This window comes from Ambystoma mexicanum, chromosome 3p (genome assembly GCF_040938575.1).
Source record: "Ambystoma mexicanum isolate Mex_15411 chromosome 3p, UKY_AmexF1_1, whole genome shotgun sequence".
NCBI lineage: Eukaryota > Metazoa > Chordata > Amphibia > Caudata > Ambystomatidae > Ambystoma > Ambystoma mexicanum.
The window spans coordinates 316,018,793-316,045,310 of NC_090925.1; the positions used below are offsets into that span (position 1 = coordinate 316,018,793).

At 47.5% G+C, this 26,518-nt stretch overlaps 1 protein-coding gene across 8 annotated transcripts in view; it reads left to right on the forward strand.

Moving 5' to 3' along the window:
* Nucleotides 1-26,518, forward strand: part of UCKL1 (uridine-cytidine kinase 1 like 1) — a 378,995-nt gene that overhangs the window by 229,177 nt on the left and 123,300 nt on the right. For all 8 annotated transcript variants that reach the window (XM_069650850.1, XM_069650854.1, XM_069650849.1 and 5 more), the window contains exons 6-7: nt 9,049-9,242; nt 10,148-10,205. In XM_069650850.1, coding sequence (XP_069506951.1) covers nt 9,049-9,242; nt 10,148-10,205 — 252 coding nt within the window. The remainder of the gene's footprint in view (nt 1-9,048; nt 9,243-10,147; nt 10,206-26,518) is intronic.

A 26,518-nucleotide genomic window follows, 5' to 3' on the forward strand; every position in this document is an offset into this window, starting at 1 on the left:
GGTCTCAGTGTGCCTCCGTTTAAACAGCCCTAATAAGCTCGCTTCCGGCAGCGACTCATGCATGTCTATCCCCAACGCCTGCATTTTATCTGCTATGCCCTGCCAGAACTTGACGATCACCGGGCACGACCAGAACATGTGTAATTTATCTGCCTTCTCATTTGCGCACCTCGGGCATTTCTGATCCCCTACTGCCGGAAAGAGTGAAATAGCGTATGGTGTCATATGTGCCCTGTGAGTGACTTGCAACTGTGTTAGCTTAAATCTGGCATTTCTCAACACTTTCCTCGCGTACAATAATACCCTAACCCATTTCCCATCGGTAAAGGCATGCCCCGCATCACTTTCCCATTTGGCCCTAGCCGGGAGCTCTGGTTTACTTACTGCATCCATTATCAGTTCATAGAGCCTGCAAATGACGTGGCTGCCTTTTGCTAAGTCGTATATCATTTCCAGCGTAGCGTCTCCAATGATTCCCGTTGTCACTGCCGCCAGTTGTTCACTACCAACCTTATCACCCTGTGGTATGTAAGGACCTGCCCTCCCGGAATTCCATGCTGCTCTGCCAGATCAGGTAAGCTCCTCAACCCACCCTCATGAGTCAGATCTCCCAGCATGATTATCCCGTGTGGTTCCCAGTGCTGTCTGATAATAAGGACCTCCTCATGCATCTTGCCACAAACTGCGGCTAGTAGTATTTTTTCAGAGTACGGGTCCTGTTTCCCCATCAACTTCCACATTCTGCACAACAGTGCCCACCCCATTGTCTCCAACATGGGTGCACTTCTGAGCCCCCTCGCCTCCACCCAGAGCACTTCCTTTAAGTAGTAAGGTTTGGCCCCTTGCCCCAGCAATCTTGTATCTAATGACACTTCGTCCGCAAGCCAATCTACAATAAACTGTAGTTGCACAGCCAGATAGTACACCTCAAAGTGCGATACCGTGGCCCTCTGTCTTTATAATCCCTGTGCAGCACATCTAGTGAGATTCACCACTTCTTGCTCCCCCAGATAAAACCCTGCACGGTGGAGTCCAGTTTGCAAAAGAACTCTATAGGCATCTCATAGAGAACATTTACAAAATGATACAATAGGCGCGGTAACAGCACCATTTTAAGGTTTGCCACCCGATCCATCACCAACGGAGGTAGTTGCTGCCAGAATGCTACAGATCTCTCTACTCCATGAAGCACCTTCAACGTGTTCGCCTCATGTTCCTTCCTTGGTTCATGGCATATATTCACCCCCAATTATCTGAAGGTGTCCAACGTTCAGCGCAGCCCCAAATTTGGCAGCTGCCTAGACTCCAATCCAGCTGGGCCAGCCAAAGGAAACAAGCTCTATTTTTCCTTGCTGATAGTGATTCCTGATAGCTTTGCAAAGTTATCCAGAACTACCAGTATATGCGGCAGGTTTTCCTTGGGATTCTGCACATAAAACAGCATATTGTCTGTATATAGCAAAACTACATGCGTTTCCTCTCCTACCGGGATGCCCGCCCCTTCGTAGTCCTTCCTAAGATAGACCGCAAGCAGCTCAAGCGCTAAAATGAACAGCATAGGGGAGGGAGGGCACCCGTTTTGTGCTCTTTTCCAGTTCCCACTCTTCCAAAACGTGCCTTCCTGTCCTAACTCTGGCTAATGGTTGGGTTTATAACTGCTGCACCCACCGCGCAAAGCGCGGGCCCACTCCAAAGCGCTGCAGGGTCGCTTGCAATCAATCCCATCTAACAGAGTCAAGTGCCTTTATCGCGTCTAGGGAGGCAACTGTCTACTGTGTCTACACCCTTTGTTCTATGACATGGTGCAATCATATGCGTTGTTAATACAAGCTAAGAGCAACAGTTCTGATCCACCTATGCTAATAAAATAAAAGACAAACAAAAAATACCTACGTGCTCACATAACAAAGCGTGCATAAGTGTGCTCTCATATATTTGCCTGCGCAGCGCCCTGCTCCCTGACGTGTGACACAATAGGTTTATTGTGCGTTAGTCGTGATGTCACCCTCAAGTTACTTTTTGGTGTTACTGTATTTCTTGTTTAGCTTGTACTCTGAGCACCGTTGAATTTACCCCTCCACATTCCCCCCTTTGTTTGACATTATTGATCGCCACTTCTTTCAACGTACTCTCCTTTCCCTCTATATACCCCATGCACACTGCCCCCCAACCCACCACCCCACTGCTCCTTCTAAGGCAGCAGAGGTGACATGGAGGGCACTCCTAGAGGTCCAATAACAGCTCCCACCAACCATGTGGTGTTCTGGTGTTGTTTGTGTATGTATCTTTCTTATCAAAGGTGTGGCATAATTGGCAATTTTTACAAAAAGTGTAATCTTGGGTACCAGGCTCTTTCTTGATCAGTCAGCCTTGCACTGCCTCCGGGCTTACCACGCACTTAGGGGCTGTAACTGTAACCCTACAGCCCATGTTCTCCTTGAACTACCCAGAGCCGCACTGCCCTGGTTGCACTTACTCAGAGCATGGCCACACTGTTTTCCCCTCCCCCTCTTCCCTAAACACCACCCCCTCACTTTCCCCTTGCCCTTCTCGTTCTCGCACGTGCACGATCTGAATGCCACAAGGCCTAGTAAGATCATTTGTTTTGTCCTCCCTCTGTCTTCCCTCCCTTGTCTTGTCACACCTAGAAACGCTTGTGCACAGGCGTGTTTTAAATGACTTATCATATCGTATATATACTTCCCCTTTTTCCCACCCCTTAAGTAATTGAAACCCCAGTTGACATGCGCAAAGAGTGATGAGTGCCACAACGGCAATCGGGACTGCATCTCAACCAAGTTGGACAACCATGTGGGGACCCAAGCAAAAACAGTATGCAAGCAAGTCTTCGTAAACACTTTTTCTCATTTCTTGTATCACAATCACCTCAATCTTGAAGAGTGGTTAACCTGAAAGGAAATGCCTGCTACTCCACCACAAAATACCTAGCCCTCTCTCGGTCCCATTCACCAAATGCCTTGATGGTAGGTGTAAAAAGGTGAGGCAAAACCGGTGGCCACCTTGGTGAAACTCCATTGCAATCACTGCAGTTCTGTGAGCTGACTGCTCATTCTTCTCTGCATATTCATTGCAAGCTCAGGACCTCTTAGTACATGTGCGGGCCCCACTTTGAAAAACTGGATCTTGAAGAGCTGGATGGTCAGATAAGGGGACAATGTCAAGAGTGGGGGACATGAGGGTGGGGGAGTACAGGTGGCAAAGTCCGCCCCAGTTCGTTGAGGGTAGGGTAGTACTTGGGCCCCACAGGCCTGATACTTTTATTAGGGTTATCTTCCTTGCTCGCAGGATGAGCTGCGTGGTCACTCGCTGCGCATACTTTGTTGCTATCCAAGTTGATAGTCCCCTTCACAGCTGTCTTTAGCTTCCACGCGGCGAGCACCTTGTGGCCTTGCCTCTGCTTTTGCTCGCCCCATCTTGCGCTCCACTCCCTGCCCTTGTCCCTCCCTCTGATTGGTAGGTCAAGCAAGGAAGCACAGTGTATCAGGCTCCCAACATCCCACAGAGGTCTTTAGCTTCCACAGCTGCTGCGTTTTAAAAAGGTAAGGCCATGCAACCAACTTTCTGCTCTCTGTGTGCTGTGAAGAATCCTGCGGATCCCTCCCTTGAAAATGCTTCCTAAAGTCTCCTCCCAGATGGCCAGGGGAAGGAAGACGCTTCCTGATACCAACTCTCGGGATGTTGTACTGTGGGAGGATCACCTGGGTGGAGACAGGGACCTGGGTAGTGAGGAGAATCTATGGGATGAGACACTGTATTTTTCCTCTGAAAGGGAGATTCTTACCACTGTGCCAAAATAGGTAATGGCTTATTGTCATTTTGATGTCTCTCAACCTTTTATTAAATCTAATGTTGTGAAACCTAAGGTTGTAACATCAAAGCACACTATACCAAAAGAAAGACATGTTTTGGTATTTAACAATAAATGCTCTCCTCAATTGCAAGGGTGCACTACAAAAGATTGTGGAAATGTCATCTCTAAATCATCTTCCTCTATAAAAGTTAAAACCCACAGCCCTTTGTTAAAAATGTCAAGGGAATTAAATCTACCCTTACAAGTAATAAAGAAGTAGAAAAACCTAACTTGGTCAAGCAAATTACATGTCCCAGAATCCTAGAAAAACTGAGACGAAGAAGAGGGCTGAATAGGCATTTAGTTGTAGTGGTTAGGCAATTAGGCCTAATAGCCATGGCTGGAGTCAGGCAATTGAAACTAATGGCTCGCACCTGAAGCCAATTGTTAAGCCTGTGAGGCATAAAAAACCGAAGCAGGAAAGCAGAGGAGGAAGGAGCTAGGGAAGGAATTGGAAGGTTGGCAGTAGCAGTAGCAGAGGAGAAAACACAAGGCTGGCAATTTACAAGGAAGTGGGTTCACAGAAGGGGCGCCAGAACGTGGAGACAGCAGATTTCACCTGCAAGTTCTGAAGGGGTCCTGTGTTCCCAAAACCTGTATTGCAGAGGCTGTGCAGAGGAAGAGGAAGACGTGCTCAGAGTGAAGTTTTCCCCATGTGAGCCAGGTTGCTGTGTTTACAGGGCCACGAGTGTGCAGGAGCCCAAGGCCAGAAGCAGAAGGCAAGCCGGGGGTCTCGGGGGCCGGAAGAGACTCCCAACTAAAGTGGCTGGACCGGAGACACCCATGCTGATGGAGGGTGGGGGTCCAAAGTGAGCCCGAAGTAGTAGCAGTAGTCGAGGAGGTCTGGGAAGCCGAGCATCCCACAACCACAGTGACCCTGAAGCCAGTGAATGAAGCACACCCTTCTGATTCACTCAACAAGCCTTGCTGGTAATTGTAACCAACTCCAAAGAGCCTTGTGTATAGTTAAAAGTAAGTAGAAGCTGTTTGTTTTTCTGAAGCAGACTACAATAGAAATGTAGACCCTGCACTTATTTTGAAAGCTGCAGCGTTCACATAAGAAGTAAAAGCTATTACACCCATTGTTGAACTCTTTCGTGTATTGGCGTAGTAGCATGTCCTTAATAGTGGAAAAGGAACAATTATGAAATCCATTCCAAAAACCTTACATTAATGTCATGTAAGAGTTGCAAGAGTTAGAAGTGAAAACGTCTTCAAAGGAAGGTTGCGTGTGACCAATGGTGTTTCCTGATGGAAGTCAGAAGTTGCCTCATTGATATTACATGGGAATACAATTTCATCTAATAATTTAATTTAAACATCTACCTTAAAGAGTGGTCACATGTGCCTAATTAGGTTTTCCCTTTGAAGACTGAACTTTGTATTATTCAGAATTGACATTCTTTATTTTAAGAAATTACTATATTGAAGAGAACAGGTATTAACCAAGCCAGGAGGTGAAACCCTTTTATAGTGAAGCAAGCCTGGTTAAAACCCATCCACCTAATCTGTGAAGTTGTCAACATTCCAGTGGCCTCAGATATAAGTGTGGCATTGCTACGTGAAGCTGAAAGAGTGCCACTACGGCTTCTGGGTAATTACATGGGTAGAAGAGGTGTGAGAATGCTGGGTGCTTGCAAAGAAGTTTCAGAAGTTATCCTGCAATGTTAAAAGACTGCTGAAGCTAAAGGAAGGTAAGTCTTGTGGGCAGAGGTAGGTTAACTTTGTGGCAGTCTGACAGACAGAAGAGGCCAAGAGGCTGCCCCCTTTTAGAAGGTTATTAAGGGAAGAGTGCCTTTCCTACCTGAAGATGTAGAAGTGTCTTGTCAGACTTTGCCTGATAATTAAGAAACCTAAAGCAGTGGTAGAAATACTTGAACTGTGGTGGCATATAAAGTTGTCAGTGGATGTCACATTGTAGTGGTTTGAAGTAGTGGCACACAGTAGGACGAGGGTGACTGTTCTCATAGTAATAACAGGAGAAGAGTAGTTGTTAGAAGGAAGCAGCAACCCAAAGGGATGCATCCTGACAAATATACCAAATGTCCTACAGAAGTATTAACCCTTTGTAAAGTTGTAGCTGGAGAAATCATATAATTGGTCCTTTTGAACTGTGGCAGAGAATCTTAAGGAGAAGATAGCGGTCACAATGCTGCTAGCCTTGCGACGTTGTGCCTACCTGCCATGGAGAGCCAGCTGGTGGCTCCGTGATCATCTTTTCCCGGGCCCGTCACAGTGCGGTATTGGTCGCTGGCGTACCCCAATGGGTGCAGCCATGTTGGACGATGTGCACAGGCGCGGTAGACCCGCTGCTGGGTTTCCTGTATGCATAATCCGTTTGTATATGGGTGGTTGCCATGGTGCTATTCTGTGGGATGAGCTTGCTCCCTCACCACTATATCTAGCGACGCAACACCACACTTTGTGGTGGAACCTGTACCACAGAAGATCAAGAAGTTCATGTACAAGGGATTCCTGGGGGGCACTGCTCAACAATAACCAAGATTACCATTGGTGCTATTTTCTTTGCTGGAATTGGAAGGGGATCTTTCCAACCAAACGAGAGAATTGTTATCAGCGGAGTGAGGGCCAATTTACCCATACTAGAGATTTTTCCCCTAGCCTTTAGACTAGGTAGGGAATTCCTCGGAAGAGTAAGGCAAGCAAGGCATTATTTACAAACTTGTACTTCAATAAAATGTTTTACTTTGAGAAAACTACAAGCAGTTGTCTGCCTCACATTACTGACCACTCACACTGTCCCTAAGGCAGCTGGGGACTTTACGAGCAGAACCTGCTTGCGGCCTTGCTGCTGTTTTTGCTCGCCCCATCCCTCACTGCACTCATCACACTTGTCCCTCCCTCTGATTGGTAGTTCAAGCCAGAAAGAGTGGTGTAGCAGGCTCCCAACATCCCACATCCGTCGTTAGCTTCTACATGTCGAGTGAGCAACTACAGCGGCTGCATTTTACATAGGTAAGGCATGCAATCCCCTTTTAGCTCTCTGTCTGCCCCTAAGAAGGCTGAGGGCTTTGTGAGCAGACCCTGCTTGCGGTCTTGCTACCGTTTTTGCTCGCTCCACTCCCCGCCCTTGTCCCTCCCTTCTTCTCTCCCTCTGATTGTCCCTGCAATCTAGGTAGCACTTCTTCAGTGGTTGAAGTAGGGCAACCTTCAGCTAAGGGCTACAAGGCAAAGGGCAGCCCCAAAGTAGCAGCTCCAGTCTGTATTTACCCGTGTTCACCTGGAAAGCCTGCCGCAGTCAACCAGCAGCGACTGATAAGGTAAGTGTGGTCTGGGCGGGAAGTGCAGCCATTACTGAACTCCAGTAACACCACTCCCCTCTTATTACCTATTGTCTTATACCTACTTGCACTTAGTCTACTTATTAAGATTATCCTCATCTTGCATGTATCCCCACTATGTAAATTACCCATATGAGCACTTAACCTGCTTGCCTAGATTAACTATGTTCTGCATTTGGTCTAAATGAATGGGCTAGCCGTATGCTCCCTACGACGCCCTGAGATGGGAATGGTGTAGCGTCGGTATCGTGCAAAGTCCCGCCCCACAAGATGGATTGTTGGGGGTAGGAAATGTACTGCACTTAGATGGATTGTTGGGGGTAGGAAATGAACCACACTTAGATGGATTGTTGGGGGTAGGAAATGTACCTCACTTAGATGGATGGTTGGGAACATTGTGCCATGCTTAGATGGATTGTTGGGGTAAGAAATGTATTGCTTCTAACTAACCACACTAAAAACTCACCATTCTGCCTACTCGCCCTCAAACTTTGAACTAAACACAACCATACCTCTACCACACTACAAACTGCACCCACTTCACAACACCCAACCTTAAACCAAACCACACACAATCTCACCACAACACCACACGACGGCTAGCAACCAAAAACGCACCAACGCTCAGTGACCGGCTTCTCCGTACTGAAGCTGCCAACAGCACATTAAAGATCTCTTGCTATTTTCCTGCTCAATCCGACAAACAAACCTTGCCACCACCCTTGCATTGCAGATCCGCCACAGCACCAAGAGCCCACGCATGCGGCAACAGTGTGGGGTAAAAGAACCTTTAACATAGCCTAACATAAGTTACTTTGCTACACTTAAGAGTATCCTGAAAACTGTTTTTAACTGTATTTAAAAAGTGACGTGTTAGTGCTCTTAGCAGAGCACATACAGGTGAATGTGTAAAGTAGTGAACGTTTTAGTGTTCGTTATGGTGGTTTTTCATTGATGGGAGTTGTCAAAGGCCTAAATAAATAGCTGTTTTTCTATACATTCTGCCTAACTTGTATCATTACGAGTGCTCTATGTGTGCTTAACTGAACCCCTTCCCACTCTCACACCCTCCTAAGTCTAAGCCATGCTGCTTATCCACACTACCCAGATAGAGTTTGGCTAGACATTGTTTGTCGCTGTTCATCATATTAGGGTGGCCTCTCAGACTCTGTCCACATGGCTGATTCTGCAAACCCATCTTAACAGTAAGACTAATGACATGGCTGTCATTGCTCTGCAATGGACATTGTTGTTCACTGCCTTTTCATCTCACTGAGACATTTAAGCGTGCCATTCCCTCCTCTGTGCAGGTTGTGGATGAACTAATGTCTGCATGTTTTTTTTAAAATATCAGATGGGCAGTGCCAGAGCTGCCTGTAAAAGTGACAAACAATAGGCATGTTTTGAAGAGAGCCATTCTTGAACCAACACTGTGCATAATTTAGTCCACTTATTAGTGCTCTATTTAACTCTGGGAATTTTTCATTTTATTTTACCCGAAATGATTGGCAGAATACAAGAATAAAGGTAGGCAATCTACTGGAGTCTGCGTGTACGAGATGAACATAGCTCTCAATTAGGTACATGTCAGTCAGATGTAACCCAGGAACCGGGAAGGATAGCTCAGGGCCAAAACAAGACTACACTGAGCAGCAAAAGTTAGGTACTCAGTCCCTGTACTGTGCTTAGAGGCTGGAGTCTGGCATGAAGAGCAATATAAGAAACCAGTTTATTTATTTTTTTTTAAATGTAGCCCATCAAGTCCTGTGTTTATTCTTTACATTCTAGCAAAGGCAATCTCGCTTTTCCTCTTGTAACAGAAGGATTACAAGTCTCCGAATACACAGAGACTGACTGCTCATTGATACCTTTCAGCTCCTCGACATGAAGATCTTTGTGGAGATGGACTCTGATATCCGGCTGGTGCGGCGTCTGCGTCGCGACATAAGCGAGCGTGGCCGAGACCTTGAAGGTGTGATCAAACAGTACAATAAATTTGTCAAGCCTGCCTTTGACCAGTACATCCAGCCTACCATGCGTGTGGCAGACATTGTGGTTCCTCGAGGCAAGTAAACTCAGAAAGAATTGTACAGTTGGGTTTCTAAAGTAGTAGAAAACAAAATGTTTCCCCTGATTATTTGCACACCACACAGTGCTTTTCGGCGATGAATTTCACCTGCAAAACAAGGTGCATGCAAAGCATCAATTTAGAATGGCCAGTATTTACCTTCTTTAATATTGTAATCTCTCGGATGCTTACTCTGGAATTTCTTACTCTATGGGCCTCATTACACAGATGGCGGTAAGGATTTACCGGTACCGGTATTTTACCGGTACCGGTAAATCCTTACCGCCTTACTACGAGGTCCCTTTGCGGGTTGGGGAATTTAACGCCTGCTTTTTGCAGGCGTTAAAAACCAACCCGCAAAGGGACCCAGGGAGCTAATTACGGTACCGTAATTAGCGCCTTCTCCATTCCTATTATGCCCTATGGGGGCAAAAATGGGAATGGGGAAGGGCAATGGTGGAGGGGAATTACCGCCCCGCCAACCTTGGAATGGGGCGGTAATTCCCATTTCCGCCAAGGCGGTGCCAGTATTTTACCGGCATGAACCATGGCGCTATTAGCGCCATGGTTCTCCGCCATCCGTGTAATGAGGCCCTATGTCTCTGCCGTTCTCTTTCCCTCTCACCCTCTCTCTCTTTTTTCCTATATTCCATCTCCCCTTATCATCTGCACACACTTATTTCATATCCCTTTCTCACTCATCAGTGCTGCATGCTTCTGTGCTCATATAGATCATGATTCTAGCCTTGGCGCTTCACTTTCTTCTACCAATCTTTAACCGGGGTATTAAAAAATATGTTGAGACAAATTTGCTTCTGCTGCCCGCAGTAGCAGTGGATAGACTTCAATGAGCACTGTCACGCATGTCAACTCACAAGCTCTTCCTTCCGCTCTCCTCTTAGGCAGCGGGAACACTGTGGCCATTCATCTCATTGTACAGCACGTCCACAGCCAGCTGGAAGAGGTAGGTGTCAACTCTTGTTACAGGAGAAGACAGGGACAGGGCCCGCAGGGAGATATTATTAGCAAGAGACCATAGGTGCACTCTACTAGAATGAATCATGCAATTAAATATGGGGGGTCACTGACGAGCAAGGCCTTGTCACTCAATCATGCTCACTCAAGCTCAGCAGACTGCTCCCACGCATCACAAGGCACATGTGGTATACTGTTTCCTAATTAAAGTGTATGTGATGTTCTTTTAAGCCTTAATCAGAAAAATGACAATGCATTCACTCCATTTAATGTTGATGTGACTCCCATATAGGTAGGCCAAACCTAATAGGGTGGCATGAAGTAGTAGTGTTCACTGGCTGTATGCTGTGATAGGCTGTAACTTGTAATGCTGTTTCACATAAATTGAGTCAAGTATTGTATACTTTGCCATTGTCCTCATGAAGTGCTCAAACACCAAGTGTCTCAACGCTTTCACAAGGATCATTCAAGTAAACTCTCATGACTTCCCATGGGATCTACACAAGCACCCTCATTCCTACTTTCTAACCTGTGCACCTTTTGCATACCACTTGTCCCAATGGTATTCTTATGGTCCCCTCTTTTAGCACTGTTGCCAAACATAAGGTATCCACATTCAGCGTAGTCTCATGGTACCTTTCCAAAGATTTTTCCATGTCCTGTCTCTGTTCTTATAGATCCATGCTCTACAAGTTCCTTCAATGCCCTATCCCCCTGCAAATCCATTGAAGCGTGTTCTGATCCATTGTGGTCTCATATACCCTCAACTCGTGCAACCTTTGACCCAAGTACCTCCCCAGCATAGTCCTAGCCACCACTGTCCCTTATAACTCCTCCAGCGCAAACTCACCTAGTGCACCCTGCGAGCATGCACTTACCCAATGAGAACCCATATTACCTTTGAGTAGGCATCCACTAGTATTGAACATCTGATACAGCACAAAAACGGAAAACTCACTGTGTGGGTGCATGTTCAATACTAGTAGGGGGTGGATATCATGCCCAAGCACAAAATAGAGAGGTGGCTATGCTCCCTTGACAGGTGGTCATGTCCTAATGTTGACCAACCCGCTCCAGAGCAATGCCCTGCCCTGCCCTAAAATAATGGCACGCACATAAAACCTAAGACCACGCTCAACTGTAATTTTTTAGGCACACCTAAACACTATGTTTAGGGGCTAGTGTTACTTTACTAAACTTAGATAAACCGGTTGTCCTTAAGCTTTCCTTGGCTCACCTAGTAGTAGCTCTTGTCCAGCAAACAAGGCTAGCTCCTAGGAGGGAAGCAGGGTAGACAGGAATATACGATACAACACTGTAACTTGGAATCCCCAGACAGTCTCCTCAGAGATATATGAAAATACACTTGGTCTCGTAAAAGGTAGGTAAGAATGTTGGTGTAGGTTACATGTAATAATAATTTAGGCAATCTCACGTCTTAGAGAGGGCATGTTCATCGTATTTATCTTGTCATGTAGGGCCAACTACAAAGTCCAAAGTCAACTAACATTGTAGGGTTGCATGTCAATCATTGGCTGTTTCTGGAGGACATGTATTTACTCAACAAAGTCTCACTCTCTTATTTGAAGGATGGGCTTCTTATAGGCTTACCCGGTTAATCTTCCTCTTCAGGGCTTGAAAAATCTACTAGCCTACTTACATTAGTGAGGAGATTTTTTGAAAGCGGAGTACCATTTGCAGGGTACGTGACCTTGCTGGCGAGTATGGGCATGTTTGACATTCTTTTGAGACATTTACTGAAAACAAACTTTGTTAGCAGTAGAAAAAGGTTTCACTGTGCATGGCTAGCCTTTGGATGTCAGCATTGCACGGAATTTGAAGTGTGCTTTTGGTGCCAAGCAACGTGTTACAGAAACCTGAAGTAAATATTTTTGTCACCTGTTACCATGGGGCAAGTGAATTTCTCTTAAGTCGAGAATGTTACTTAAGGAAGTCACCCTGCGAGTCTATAGGTGCACATTGTCTGTATACACATATAATTAGCAGGTTGTTAGCGTTGCAGAGAGAACACATTGCAGATCACTAGCAGGCAGTGAAGGAAAGGCATTTGTGAGTCTGCATACGGCAGAGCTTCCTTAACTGGCACAGCATGGGTGACGATTGAAGAATGCTGGAGCTGCAGATGCTCCATGAGTGAAGAAGCTTTGAGGAGAAAAACAAGATGGCAGCAACATGTTTAACTTCTGGCAATGCACCGACCCGAAGGGATAGAGTCAAAGTCAATCCATGCCAAGAGTGAAAGATGGAAAGGAGGATAATTTATCCTAAACATGAGGGGTGGGTGGATTATGGCTTTGTGTTTTCCTTGAAGATGCCAGGCTAGTTTAGGATGTGCTGACTCACAGGGAATATCCCCACCTGGACAGCAGGAAGAACCTAGCACCCTATTGAAGGTGATAAGCAGCACAGGTTATGACATAGATACTGGCAGACATTTCTGCTGTGCCCTATGAGCACATCCCTTTCCGTGCCTACAACTACAAATATTTATATGTGTGAATTTGTGGGTGCAGTTAGCGTTTCATCTCATAGGACTCATAGTAAGAACATTCCATTCCTCCCACCTTTAAGCACTTCTAACCCTAAATGGACACTGTCAGTGTGTTACCTCAAATATTGTGCATGTCATGAGAAGAACAAAACATCAAACAAAATTGGCATGTCAATATGTCATCTTACCATAACATTTTCCAAAATTGAATATAGACTGAAATAAATGCACTGATCATTAATATGTACTTTAATGTTTTAATATAAAAACTAAAAAACTATCTCTCAACTTACTCTTTAAATGCCACAATACACTAACTCTTGATCCATCTTTTCACAGCGTATACTTAACAATTCACATTTCATTCAGAGTAGGTGCTGAAAATAAAAATTCTTCATAATATCAACACACAATAACTGCTCCTTTCATCAGAGCCCCAATGGGCAAGGCACAATCTCTTGGAAATGCCAGGATCAAACCATAGTAAATTCAAAACACTACGATGTCTGCAAAATGCTGTTTGCTACTACGAGAAACCAGAAGGTGTCTCACCCACTAGTCCCCAGGGGCCTCTCTCTCTCTCAGGAGGCCAGGGCATGGCCATCGCCTTTGGTTCCAGACCCTGGTGGTGGACCAGTGCGGGTGGATCACGTGGGTGACGTGTCTTTGGGGAGTGGGAGTTGGACACCTGATGTTGAGACGCGGTATCCCTCTGTTCAGTACAACACCTTTACCTCATCCTACCCAGTAGGATATATGAACAATCTCCCCTCCCCGCCCCCCCCCTTTCCTGCACAAACACTTTCACACAGACATGGGAGAAAACAGACTCACACCGAGCCGTGTACCTGACATTTCCCACTACTATGGTCAGGCAATCAATGATAATCATTCACACTTGACTTCCATTAAACTTCCCCTCACGGTTAAAAGGTGGAGCACGAGAGCACACTCTGAGCGAGGCAAAGCACACAAAGGACCAGTACTTTTCTGACGGCAGCTGAATGAGGGAAGAAATAAGGCAAACCAAGAGGGGTACGCAAGGAGGGAGCCAGCCTTGACCTTTTCAGCGAGAAACTGTTACTTTCCAGAACCCTGCAAATTAGAAAGCATGAGGCCCGGAAACCAAACTGCAAATTCCTGTATTGTGGGTCAGAGATACCCGGGGTCCTCCTGCACGGCTGACCGGGTCGGGGAGGATAAGCAGCCGCAGTGGTACTGTCCTTGGCTCCATGATTAAAACAGCACCTGAGAGATCAACAGAGCTGATGAATTGGTGAGTCCAATACAAGACCGGCTCTGGATTGAAGTACAAGGTTGCAAGAGGCAACATTGTATAAAGAGCGCAAGAACAAAGATTGAAACGCGTGTGATGTCCTCACCCCTTTCCAATTCCCTCCCTCTCCACCAATTCTGTGAAGCAAGGGTTCTGACACCCTGCCCCCAGGGTGTGCTTGTTCAATTGTCAAGCCCCCAATTCTTATAAATTGGTCACAAAATTCATAGGTTTGTTGAACAATTCTCTATTACTGATGTCATTTCAACTGACGCAAATGTTCTGCTTACTTTGCCTGCAGTTAATTGACAGACACCACCCCCATCTAAAGGCCATACATTTATTGTGTCCCTGAAGAGATTTCTATCGGCGATTAAGTGGCATCATTCTGTTATCACCAGCCATTTGTTTTTCCTTGTACAAAGGACAAGGACTGTTTACATAGTTCTCCTTGTGTGCTACTGTAAACATCCCTTTTGGAAGGACTACAACAATTAATTGTTTCTTTCCAGTTGCTGGCTTCTGGTTTCACGTTGCACATTTTGGAATTCTATGCAGAAGTACATTCAAAATGAAGAACCTATTCTTAAAGTCACATACCTCACTGAGAGGATGTATTACTAAGGTGAAGCAAACTAGTTAATGTCACCTTTCAGCATGTAGCGCTATCCTGTTCATGCAAGGTGCTTATTGATAATTAAATTTATAATTAAGCATTTAGCAACTAAGAACTCTAGGCACCATACCATACTCTGTCATTAGAATACTACTCGGGCCTCAGGCTTGGGCCAGTTTTCTCTTACTTGCTTTCAGTTTCAGGGGAATGGGTGAAATGCTGATATGAAATGGCATCTCGTGCACTAATATACCCCCTTACTGGGAAGAATGGGCCCTGCTACATGACAATGGCAGGAGTAAGATATGTATGAAAGAAGCCTCACAAACATAGAGAGGGAGCTGTCATCTGGATTAGGAAGAAAGCGATTTGAAGAGGAACTTTGGGAGGTTGAGCCTGGGGGGGGGGGGGGGGGGGGCGCTGAGAACCTGAGAGCGCTTGCACCCGAAAGGTGCTGAGAATCTGGGAGCATTTGACCCTGGGGGTACTGAGAACCCTATAGTGTTTGAGCCTCAGAGGTGCTGAGAACTAGCAAGAACTCGAACCTGAGAGGGGCTATGACCCTGCGAGTACTTGAACATGAGTGGTGTTGAGAACCTGGAAGCACTGGTGCTGTGAACTTTAGAGCACTTGAACTTGAGCAGTATTGTGAACCTGAAATCACTTAATTCTTGGAGATGCTTCGAACTCAAGAGTATGTGAGCTGCCAAGGTGCTGAGAACCTGGATTGAACCTTAAAGGTGCTCTGAGCCTGAGCACCCTTGAACCTGAGACATGATGAGAACCTGGGAGCACTGGTGCTGTGAACCTGGCAGTCCTTGGAACTTCTCAGGTACTGAGTACCTGAGAGCACTTCAATCCAAGAGCTGCTGAGATCATGAGACCGCTTGAACCTGAGAGGTGCTGAGAACCTGAGAGTAGAAAACACTGTGAGCACTTGAACACTGAAAGGTACTAAGAAGTTGGAACCACTTGAATGCTGAGAGGTGGTAAGAATCACAAAACACTTGAATCCTAGGCGATGCTGAGAAACTTAGATAGATGGAACATTTGGAACAAATTGACCCATGTTTTGGATTTCTGAGCTCTAGTGGTCACATGTAACAAACCTGATTTTCTGGTAAACTCTAGGAATCCTGGATCGAGTCTGCAACCGGAAGACGCTAGAATCTATCAATTGTTCTGTGAGTGGTGAAAAGGAAAAACATCTCGAACCCCTGTGTTGGCAGCTCTGGGACATGGAAACAGTAGACAAGATGTATCAATAATATAAAGCTTGAAGCAAGGGAGATGTTTGGGACTAGAAAGCAAGCAAGCAAGAGAAGAGTCCAACCTCTGTGCAACTTTGATCTCGATAGCAGACCTGTAAATGTGAAGATCTAGAATACAGAGACAGAGAATTATAACTACAATATGAAACAATGTTAAAAAATAAGTCTTTTGATGTGAACAATTATTCATTTAGTTATTGATTGGGGACATGCTGCCAAAAGGGGCAATGTTCAAGGGAGGACCTTGCTCACTTTTCTGAAGGTGAACCGAGTAGTGGGAAACTTGTGGTTGGGTATCTGGTTGTGATGAAGGTTATAGTTATTATGATTAGACGCAATCAACCATGTGTCATGAACCGTCGCCTGCGTCCCTTTTGGACCTCCTGGACCCTGAGCCATAGAGCTCTGAATGCAGTAACCCTCCCAACATGGCTGTCGTATACGAAACGTAGCTTGCCAGCCTTTACATTCCGCACTTCACACGCTTTTAAACAGACACACCCCGCTGCGCTGAGCATCTCAACGCTGCTGTTCGCCGTAGCTGGACGTGTGCTGCCGGAGTTCGCTCGGGGCTATCCTCTTGAATATCCCCTTTCCCGGTTCCTTGATTCCTCCTCCTTTCTTTACATCCTCTAAACCTACCCAACTTCATGGATTTTCACCGCGCTCGAGTCACGGCGACCGTGCCTCCGTGCGCGGACATTGTTCCTTCCAGGTTTCATCCCGGACAGTCTGAACGAAGCACGCTGGAATCCGAAGACCCGGGCACAGCTCTATACAAATCCCGGACTGTGCGGAAGAAGTCACGAAAGAAGGTCGCAAGCCAACAGGAAAGACAGATGAGAAGGGGAGAGACTTGCGACAGATTGAGACGCCCAAAAGTCAATACGGATACAGGGATGGAAGCCGCGGTTCAAGACCTCATGCGAGGCATGCAGGAACTTACCACCGAAGTTCAAAACCTTAAAGCTCAGAACGTTGCCTTAAAACAGCTGGTATTGTCTCGGGATTCTGCTACCAAGGAAAGTGTGTTATTAGGAGGAGTGGTGGACAAATATGACGGCTCTCCAAGGATCCGTCGTGCCTTCCTGGATTCATGCATAGCACATTTCACCTTCAAGCCCTACTACTTTTCCACCCCTAGAGCAAAAGTAGGGTTTATGATATCACACCTCACTGGCAACGCATTAACCTGGGCTACTCCCCTAGTCAATTCAGGCGACGCCCTCCTGGATGACTACAATGGATTTGTGGAAGCCCTAAAGGCCATGTTTGATCGTCCTGAGCAGGCCTGTAGCGCTCAAGAACGTCTACTTGATTTTAGACAAGGATCCCAGGATATTCTTACCTATGTCACCCGTTTCAAACAACTTATGAAGGAAGCCGATTGGTCCCAAGAGGCTAGCTTCATCCGCTTTCGCAGAGGGTTGAATGAAGAAATAAAGGACGAGCTAGCCAGAGTAGCTCACCCTAATTCTTTCCAGGCCCTCTTGGATCTTTCCTTGCAAATTGATTTTCAAATCCAGGAAAGAAAGGTGGAGAAAAAGAAGTCGAAATCATTCCCAAAGACTGTCATCGATCATCCTTCTAGTCCTGAATCCGCAGTTTCTCCGATCTCTGACCCAGAACCTATGCAACTGGGGGCCTTCCGTGGACCCATTACCCCACAAGAAAGGATGCGCCGTATTCACACTGGTCTCTGCATGTATTGCGCCTCCGATAAACACCTTGTGAGAGAGTGCCCTATTGCTCCTCCACAGCGTTCGGGAAACGCCAGCTCCCGATCCTAGATGGGGCACAGTTTCGGGAGAATGATGTCTGCTCCACATCAATTCCTTCCTTGAACTCTCCTGGACAAAATAACCTTGTGATTCTACAGGCCTTTCTATCGCCTTCCAAAAAAGAATCCTACCCCATCCTGGCATTAGTGGATTGTGGAGCCATGGGCATATTCATAGATCAGGATTGGGTCACAACTCATCGTATCCCATGTGAAACACGAGAGATTATGCAACCTGTCAAAGCAATCGATGGAAGACCCCTGTCTTCAGGACCCATAACCCTTCAAACCAAGAAGCTGCTTCTCTCCATAAACCACCATCAAGAAAAGGTTAAATTTGATGTAATAAGATCCGCCCACTATCCAATGGTTTTAGGTATGCCTTGGTTACAGAAGCATAACCCCTACATCAATTGGGGAGCAGGCTCCTTGTTTCTTGGTTCGGACCATTGTATGTCCCATTGTTTGTCCCCGAACACCTTACCAAAAGCCTCTGAAGACTTCCCAAAGAATCAACAAATACCAGTCATTGTGAAAGTGAAGTCAAGAAGTAATGCTGCATGCTGGACCCTGGAGTCGCAGCTCCTAAACCACCTTGAGACAGTGAATTCAAGGGGTAAAATTGAATGTTCGAACTTGGAGTCACAGTTCATAGAAAACTTTGAGAAAAGAGGACAACTGCATGTTGAAACCGTAGGTCAGAGCTCCTAGAGCACATTGAGAGACAGGCTCAAGGATTAAAGCTGTTAACTGGAACTTGGACTTCCTAGTGCTTCCTGGGAAAGTGAATATGAGGATAAAGGTACCTGCTGGAAGTGGAGCCAGAATTTCTAAAACACCCAGAGAAAAGAGAAGCTAGAGCGAAACACTGCAGGCAGATGTTTAGGTCAAAGTTCCTAGAGCACATTGTGAGACTAACTACCTGAAGTTACTTACATGTTGGAACTGAGAGACAGAATTCCTAAATCAGATTGAGAAATACATGTAACCGCTGCATGCTGTAACTTGAGGTCCGAGTTCTTAGAGCATATTGAGAGATGGAACACACAAAGAAATGTGACCTACTGGAACTTGGAGTCAGATGTTCTAGTGAACTTGCAGCAAGTGTACCGAATGCAAACAAATCGAACTTGGAGCGAGGGTTCTAGAAGGCTATTCAGAAATGCACATCTTAAGAAGCCTAATCACCAGTGAAAAGGTGTGTTATGGAATTTGAAGTCACTGGGCCCCATTCTAACCATGCCAGAATTCTGGCAGGAAAAATCTGCCAGGATACCGACAAAGGCTATTACCGTTTCCGTAACTCTGTCCAGCGGCCCTGCAGCCAGATTCCGAGGGCTTGAGTGACTGTGTTAATCCCCATTCATACAGTCCCACAGGATTCCATGAGGGGATTTGACGTCATTACCGGCACCAGCTATGACAGCTTTTTTTTCCAGTGGTGCGCCTGCCTTACCTCTAGCTTTTAGCTGGAGATAACTCAGGTGCCTCACCAGAAAATCTGTAGTCGGCCTGGAATGAGGCCCACTTTTCCTTACAAAAGTAACTGAAGACTTTGTGTTCAAAAAGACATTGAGAAGAATAGATGTAAATTCTGAAAGCCAGAGTTAGATTTCCAGACCACGTAAAAATCGAAACCACTCCTGTGTTAAATACATACTCCTACGTCCGTCCCCTTTCCTCCATACTTGTGGGACATTCCGTCCTTCGGGATGGGACGAAGCACTTTTGTAAAAAGCATGGAAAATGTGAATGTTTGTCCTTCTTTTATTTTTACGCGGGGTACTGCATGTGGCCGTCACCCTGCCCTCCTGAGCTCCGCCTCACCCTTCAGTCCTTTTCTCTGTGCGGTCGGGGCTGAATGCACTAGCATCACCAGGAATTTTTCTTTTTATTCCCTTTGTCCTTCTTTCCTGCTCCGGTTCCACGGTCATCTAGTCCTCCGTCTGGGATTTGTGTCCTGTTCTCCATGCGAATGTAGTTTCATGAGGGAGGATTCCCATTCTCCCTGCTTGGAGTGTCTAGGCCCGGTGCATCGATGGGATTCGTGCTTCTACTGCGACTCCCTCTCTGTCCGTGCACTCCAACGTCGTCTTCTTCGGTGGGAGGAAGTGTTTCAGCGTGTTCCTCCACCTCATTTACAGCTTTTCATCAACGAAAAGAAGAAACGCCCTGTAAGTTCTTTACTTTTTAGGGTGCCTCGGCCAGGGGACACCTTCCCGGGGTCTTCCTGGTCCGGGAGGGGCTCGAGTAGCTCTGTCACCAGAGGTTCCCCTGAGGTGCCGAAAAGGCCTAATAGGCGCACTAGAGTGTTCTCCGAGGGTTCCCGTAAAGGACCTTCCAAAACCAGACACTGTTACGAGGTTCACCGTTTCGGTGCTAAACCTTAGCCCAGTTCTTCTGTAGAGCTTTCCACACAGACACTGGGGTTCGCCATGAGGTCTCCATTTATGGAGCTTTCCACACTGAGTCACAGCTCGAGGCCCCTCTTGACGGAGCTATTCGTCCCGGGTTACAGATAGAGGTTCCTCTTCTAGAGGCAACAGAATCGAGAGATCCTCTATTTGTCGGCGAGGTACATACCTGAGCCGTCCCACGTTCAGGGTCGTGGTGGTACCGGTTCTATCGAGGGGGCAAAGAGGACGGTCACGGACCACAGGCCTTCCAGTGCTGAGGTTCTTCCACTGGGGACTAATTCTGGGGCAGTTTCTAAGATGTCCAGTAAGCATCCGCGACCTGCCAGCACCGGCTCGGCCGAGGATCCTTGTGTTAAGGCTAAAGTGATTAAGTCCCCTCTCTCCCCTGAGGAGACAATTGCCTCATCTTCACATGTGACACAGTTCTCCTCAGGTGTTGACAAAATGGTGGCCCAACGTTCATTGTGCACGGTGGCCATTTTGGATACATCCCTTACACCAACGTTCACGACGTCTGGTGCTTAGAGCATTTCTTTTGGGGTTGAGCAGCCTTTTCCGCACTACATGGACAACAAAAACCGTTCTGCCCTTCATTCGACTGGCATGCTCGGGCACCGCTGCCTCATACTGTCTCACTCCCTCCTGCTTCTGCACCACTGATCTGTGTGGATTTGACCGGTGGTGGGCCCTCCTGGCAACCATCCTCCTTGTGTTCATGGGGATATGCCCCTCACGAGCGGCCTCGGCCTGCTCCAGCGCAAAAACCTTCGGCTGAGGATGAGTTTTTTGGGAAGTTTCAGATGCTCATGCATTCTGACCCCATGAAGGCGCACTTCAAACATCTTTTCAGGGAAATGTACCTGGCCTGGACCTCTTTTCCCACCTTCTGCCCCGGCTGTCCCTACGCAGTGGTGCCACCTCCTCTAGCGCTTCCTGACGGACCTCCTCCACAGCTCCATCCTGTGCCCCCACTGTCGCCTATAGAGAAGACCCTGGCTGAGCGGGATAGCACTTTCAAACCTGAGGCGAGACACGTGGTGAACCATTCTTCTGTTCCCGCTTCGCTGGATGAGCCTCAAGCGGATCAGGATAGCGAGGAGCAGCCCCGCTCTGTTGGAGCATTCCATGACCGGGTCCTGGATATGATGGCCCTCCTTGATATTCCAGTACCAGAGGCCCCCACTCCACAGGAGGGGGCGCTTTCTGGAGCCTGACCCTGTCACCTCAGGAGCGCACCGGCCTGTTCCTCAAGACGGATGTCTTGGCTGGGGCCCGTAAGGTCTGGGATAAACCCCATACCGGGCTTGACCTCAACAAGAGGATCAACGCTCGATACAAGTTTCACACTTCCTTCCAAAGAGAATAAGCTTCTGTACGCCTTGGGAAAAAAAGTCTTTGCCAATTTGGCGCTCCAACTTCGTCAAGCTAACACCCAGCTCATCCTGGCAGCAGCCAAACTGAGGCTGTGGAAAGAGCTAGCCGTTTTACAGGATTGTATTCCTGCGGATAAGCTAGACGACTTTAAAGCCGGTTTGTCTGATGCCAAAGTGTTGGCACTTGATCTACTGGAAGCTGCAGCACACCACGTAGATACCTCTGCTCGAGGCCTTATGGTCGGGGTTGACATCTCCCGCCAGGCGTGGCTCCATGCGGCAAAGTTCTGAAAGGAAGTGCAAGACAAAGTACTGGACCTTCCTTTCGATGGCAAGGAATTGTTCCATTCTTCTACAGACGAGGAACTCACAAAGACAAAAGCAAGTACCCAAACCGCCAAATCTTTATCGGTCCTGGCAAAAGCTCCAGCTAAGGCACTTCCACATAGAGGTCAGGGTACCAGACTCGATCCTTCTCTGGACTCAGTTGGTTTCAGGATCGCTGCACGTTCTGTACCGAAGCTCCGGTTGGCAGGCCCGGTCGAAAACGACAACGGCATAGTGGTCGGTTTTTCTCTCGCCCATCAGCCTCCTCTCCAGGGACAGGTAGTCTCCCTGCCGACAAGTTATCTAAATGATATATCTGGTTGGTCGCATGAGACTCGGGTGGGAGGACGAATCTCGTCTCATCTGAAGGTGTGGCAGACCATCACCGAAGACCGGTGGGTTTTGTCCATCGCTCAGGCGGGCGTTCGCTTGCCGCCACCCCTCCCTTCAACCCTCTCTTCCTGCAGATCAGGTCGCTCTCCCTCAGAGCTGAGCTACAGAAACTTCTAGACCTCAGAGCGGTCGAGCCTGTTCCCTTCGGGGAGCAAGGGGAGGGCTTCTACTCCCGTCTGTTCACGGTGCCCAAACCCAACCAGGCTGGCCTGCGCACTATCCTCGATCTTTCCCAGTTCAACCTTTCTGTTCCCCAAGATAAATTTACGATGATCACACCTTGCCAGATAAAGTCCTCTCTTCGGAAGGTCGACTGGCTCAGTGTAGTGGACCTTCAGGACGCATACATGCACATCCTGATATGGAGGCCGCATCGGAAATATCGGTGTTTCTCCTTGGGGTGGGAACATTTCCAGTTCTGTGTGCTCTCCTTTGGTCTCAGCTGGGCGCAGCGTGTCTTTACGAAGATGTCGGTCATTGCAGCTTTCCTCAGGCTGCAGGGAGTTCATGTATACCCATATTTGGATGATTGGCTCCTGCCCACAGTCCCTGCCCACAGACGGCATTGATCAATCTCCAGTCTCTCCTCCAGCTGCTGTTCTGCTTTGGGCTGTCTTCCACGACGGTCTCTAAAGACCTGATTTTCCTGGGTTTCCTTTGGAATACGGTCAGCACCAAGGTATTCCTAATGACGGACAGGATTGCGGATCTATCAGCCACGTGTCAGTCTTCGCACATGACGGCTTGGTGGTTCCAGAGACTTCTGGGACTTATGGCTTCTTGCGTGCTAGCCCTTCCTCTTGCACGTCTGAAGATAAGGCGTACTCAGCTGGCTCTTCAGAGCTCTTGGTCTCACGCTTTGGACCCAGATGCCAAGATAATCCCAGTTCCATCCTGCATGACGGCGGATCTGCAATTGTGGTCTTCGACCGACAACCTCTCAGTGGGGGCCTCCTTCCAGGAGCCCTGCCCACAAGTGACGGTTTCCACTGACTCCTCCCTTCTGGGGTGGGGCGCGACGCTGGGTCACCTTCAAGTATTCAACCTTTGAACACTCCAGAGCAGGCAGTTTCATATCAACTATCTGTAACTCCTGGCAGTTTTTCTGGCGCTCAAAGCCTTTCAACCGTCCTTCACGAACAAGGTAATCCGGATTCACACTGACAATTCTGTGACAATGTTTTACATCAACAGGCAGGGTGGCACCAAGTCACCTCTCCTTGTGGACCTAGCCATACAGATTTTGGAATGGGCCATCCAGCACAAGATTTGACTCCTAGCTGTACACATCCTGGGTCACATCAATGTTACTGCAGACTCACTCAGCCGCCAGTCAGCAGCCAGTTACGTGTGGGAATTGAACACAGATGTTCTCTCTACCATTTTTACGTCAATGGGGCACTCCAGAAGTGGACTTCTTTGCGACCTTTACAAACAGGAAGCTTCCTCTGAATGCATCCAGAGACGGTTTGAGGGTGTCCTCCCTGGGAGACGCTCTCGAGATTCCATGGCACAAAATGAAGGCCTATGCCTTTCCTCCACTGCCTCTGATTCATCGGTCACTCTGCAAGCTCAGGAATGCATCGAATTGCACTCTCCTCCTCATAGCTCCGTGGTGGCCACCTAGATTTTGGTTTTTGGAACTTCAGCATCTGCCCTTTCTTCCTCAGATCAGATTGCCGTTGATTCACAACCTGCTTCACCAGTGCGATCACCAGTTGTGGCACCCCTCCCCACAATCATTCAGCTTGGCGGCCTGGTGCCTGAATTCAGATCTTTAGCGCAGTTTAATCTGTCCGAAGACAATATGCGCATAATTCAAGAGGCCAGAAAACCTTCGAAAAGGGCTCAATATAGGAGCAAATGGCTCTGTTTTTGTCACTGGTGCTTAGCGAAACAGCTTGACCCCAAGCACGCTACGGTTGACACTGTTTTCGTGTCTCACCTCACAGCTTCGAGCATTCATGTCTTGTCTTGCAGGACTTACTTATCCCCCATTGCGGCCTACCTGTCTACTGACAGCTGTTCCTTTTCTTTGACTAATCCGGCCATTAAAAGGCATTTTGCGGGTCTTCTACATCTTTTCCCGCCGGTACGCACTCCTCATCCCAAATGGGATTTAAATGTGGTTTTCACAGCGTTATGCCATAAACCGTTTGAACCTATGGCCACTACCGATCTCAAATGCCTCTCTTGGGAGGTCGCTTTTCAGATCGCAGCGACATCAGCAAGGCGAGTAAGCAAGCTCCAAGCTCTTTCTGTGGAACATCCTTTCCTCGCCATCCATAAGGGTAAAGTTGTGCTCCGCACTCATCCTTCTTTCCTACCTAAGGTGGTTACAGATTTTCATTTGAACCAATCATTTTCTTTACCTGTCTTTTTTCCTAACCCGGCATCGGATGCCGAGAGAGTCTTACACAACTTGCACGTCAGACGAGACCTGAAGTTTTATCTCGACAGAATGAGTGAACTCAGGGCTCCTCACAGCTCTTTGTCACATTCGGGGACCCGAAAGGGAAACCGGCTTCCAAGGCAACTATCTCCTGATGGATTGCCTTCTGCATTTCAGAAGCCTATACCATCCAAGGCCTTCATCCTCCAAAAGGCATTCATGCTCATCTGGTACGGGGCAAAAGCGGCTGCTGTTGCCTTCCAAAAGTATGTTCCTTGGGAAACAATCGCCAAGGCGGCTACGTGAGCTTCCCCATCAGCTTTTTGTAAGCATTATTGCTTGGACATGAGCTCCAGGGCTGATGCCCAGTTTGGCCATCCTGTGTTTAAGAACTTATTCAAGTAAGGGGTTTTTCCATCCACCCAAACTAACTGTGGTGCATGCTTCGGAATCTTACAAGTATGGAGGAAAGGGGACGGGACGTAGGAGTATAACAAAGTTACTCACTGTAGTGACTACCTTACTCGTAGTCCATAGTCACCTTTCCTCCATACGCCCGCCCGCCGTCTCCTCTAAAAAGTATCCTCTATTATTGATTAAATGGTCTCAGACCTGGCGATGGAAAAGGACTGAAGGCGATGTGCGGGGCGGAGCTCAGGAGGGGGTGGGGGGTTACGGCCACGTGCGGTACCCCACGTAAAAATAAAAGGACAAAAATACACATTTTTATGCTTTTTACATAAGTGCTCCAGTCTCGTCCTGAAGGACGGAATGTACCACAAGTACGGAGGAAAGGGGACTATGGACTAGGAGTAAGGTAGTCACTACGGTGAGTAACTTTGTTAAAAAATTAACTTTATATCCTGACCTATGTCAACATTTCTCCAAGATGGCCTCAATGGCAAAGGTCATCAATCAAGTAGAACAGCTGTGGCTCCAATAAGGATATTGGTATGCCGAAAAAAGCGGGGGGGGGTGGACTATTGAAACTGGGCTGCAGCACAGAAGTAACTGGGGGCAGAGCTACACATCCAGTAAGGGTGTTGGCAGATTGCAGGTTATGGAAGGGCCTCCTCTCAATATGTCTTTGGATAGCCATTTTCATCTATCCTTTGGGGCTCGTCCCCAGCTGTACAAGTTAAGGGAGCAGATCTGCCCTTTTTAATGGGCAATGAGGGGACAGGAGGTCACCAATCACAGGGTTGCATTAATTCAAAGCTTTTGACAGCCACCAAATTCATGGGGTCTTCCACGTCCCCTTTCTCAGGTTCCTTCCAATGCTTTCTTTCAGGTTTGGTGGGTGACTTGAATCTTGGGTACCAATCACAAGTTTTTTATTATATCAATAAAACCTAATCTGGAGAACTGGATTGGGTGGTAACGACCTAGGGCCCAACTTATAGTGATGGGCTTAACGAGGGGCCCTCGTGCCCGCCAGATAGGATTCTATTGCTGTTAGCACCCAGGTGCTGACAGCTAATCTATTTTGTTTGAATGAACGGCTTGCGGTTGTGGCGTCCCGTTTATTCAAATAAAATACTTAGCTAAGATGGCCGCAGTGGAGATAGAAGGCAGGCTCCACGCAGAGCCTCTTTCATTTCCATGGCAGCCCGAATGTGGCAGCGGTGGGTGCCACTGCTGGAGAAATAAGGTAAATGGGTTAGGCGTAAATGGACAGAGACAGGAGGAAGTGGAAGGAAGGGGGAAGGAGAAGGAGGTGTGAGAAAATGGCGGGGAGGGTGCAAGCAGCCTCCTGGCTGCTTGGAACTCGAACATGATGGGACGAATCCCAGGATGTCATCATTTCTTCCTTAGGGGGAGCCCCTTTCCGTGAGGTCAGGGAGGTGAGGCCACTACCCGATAGTCCCCCTGGGGATGGTACTCAGCGGTTGGATCTCATGGGGAGGGAAACCCCCTATGAGACCATTGACGACTATTGTGGGAG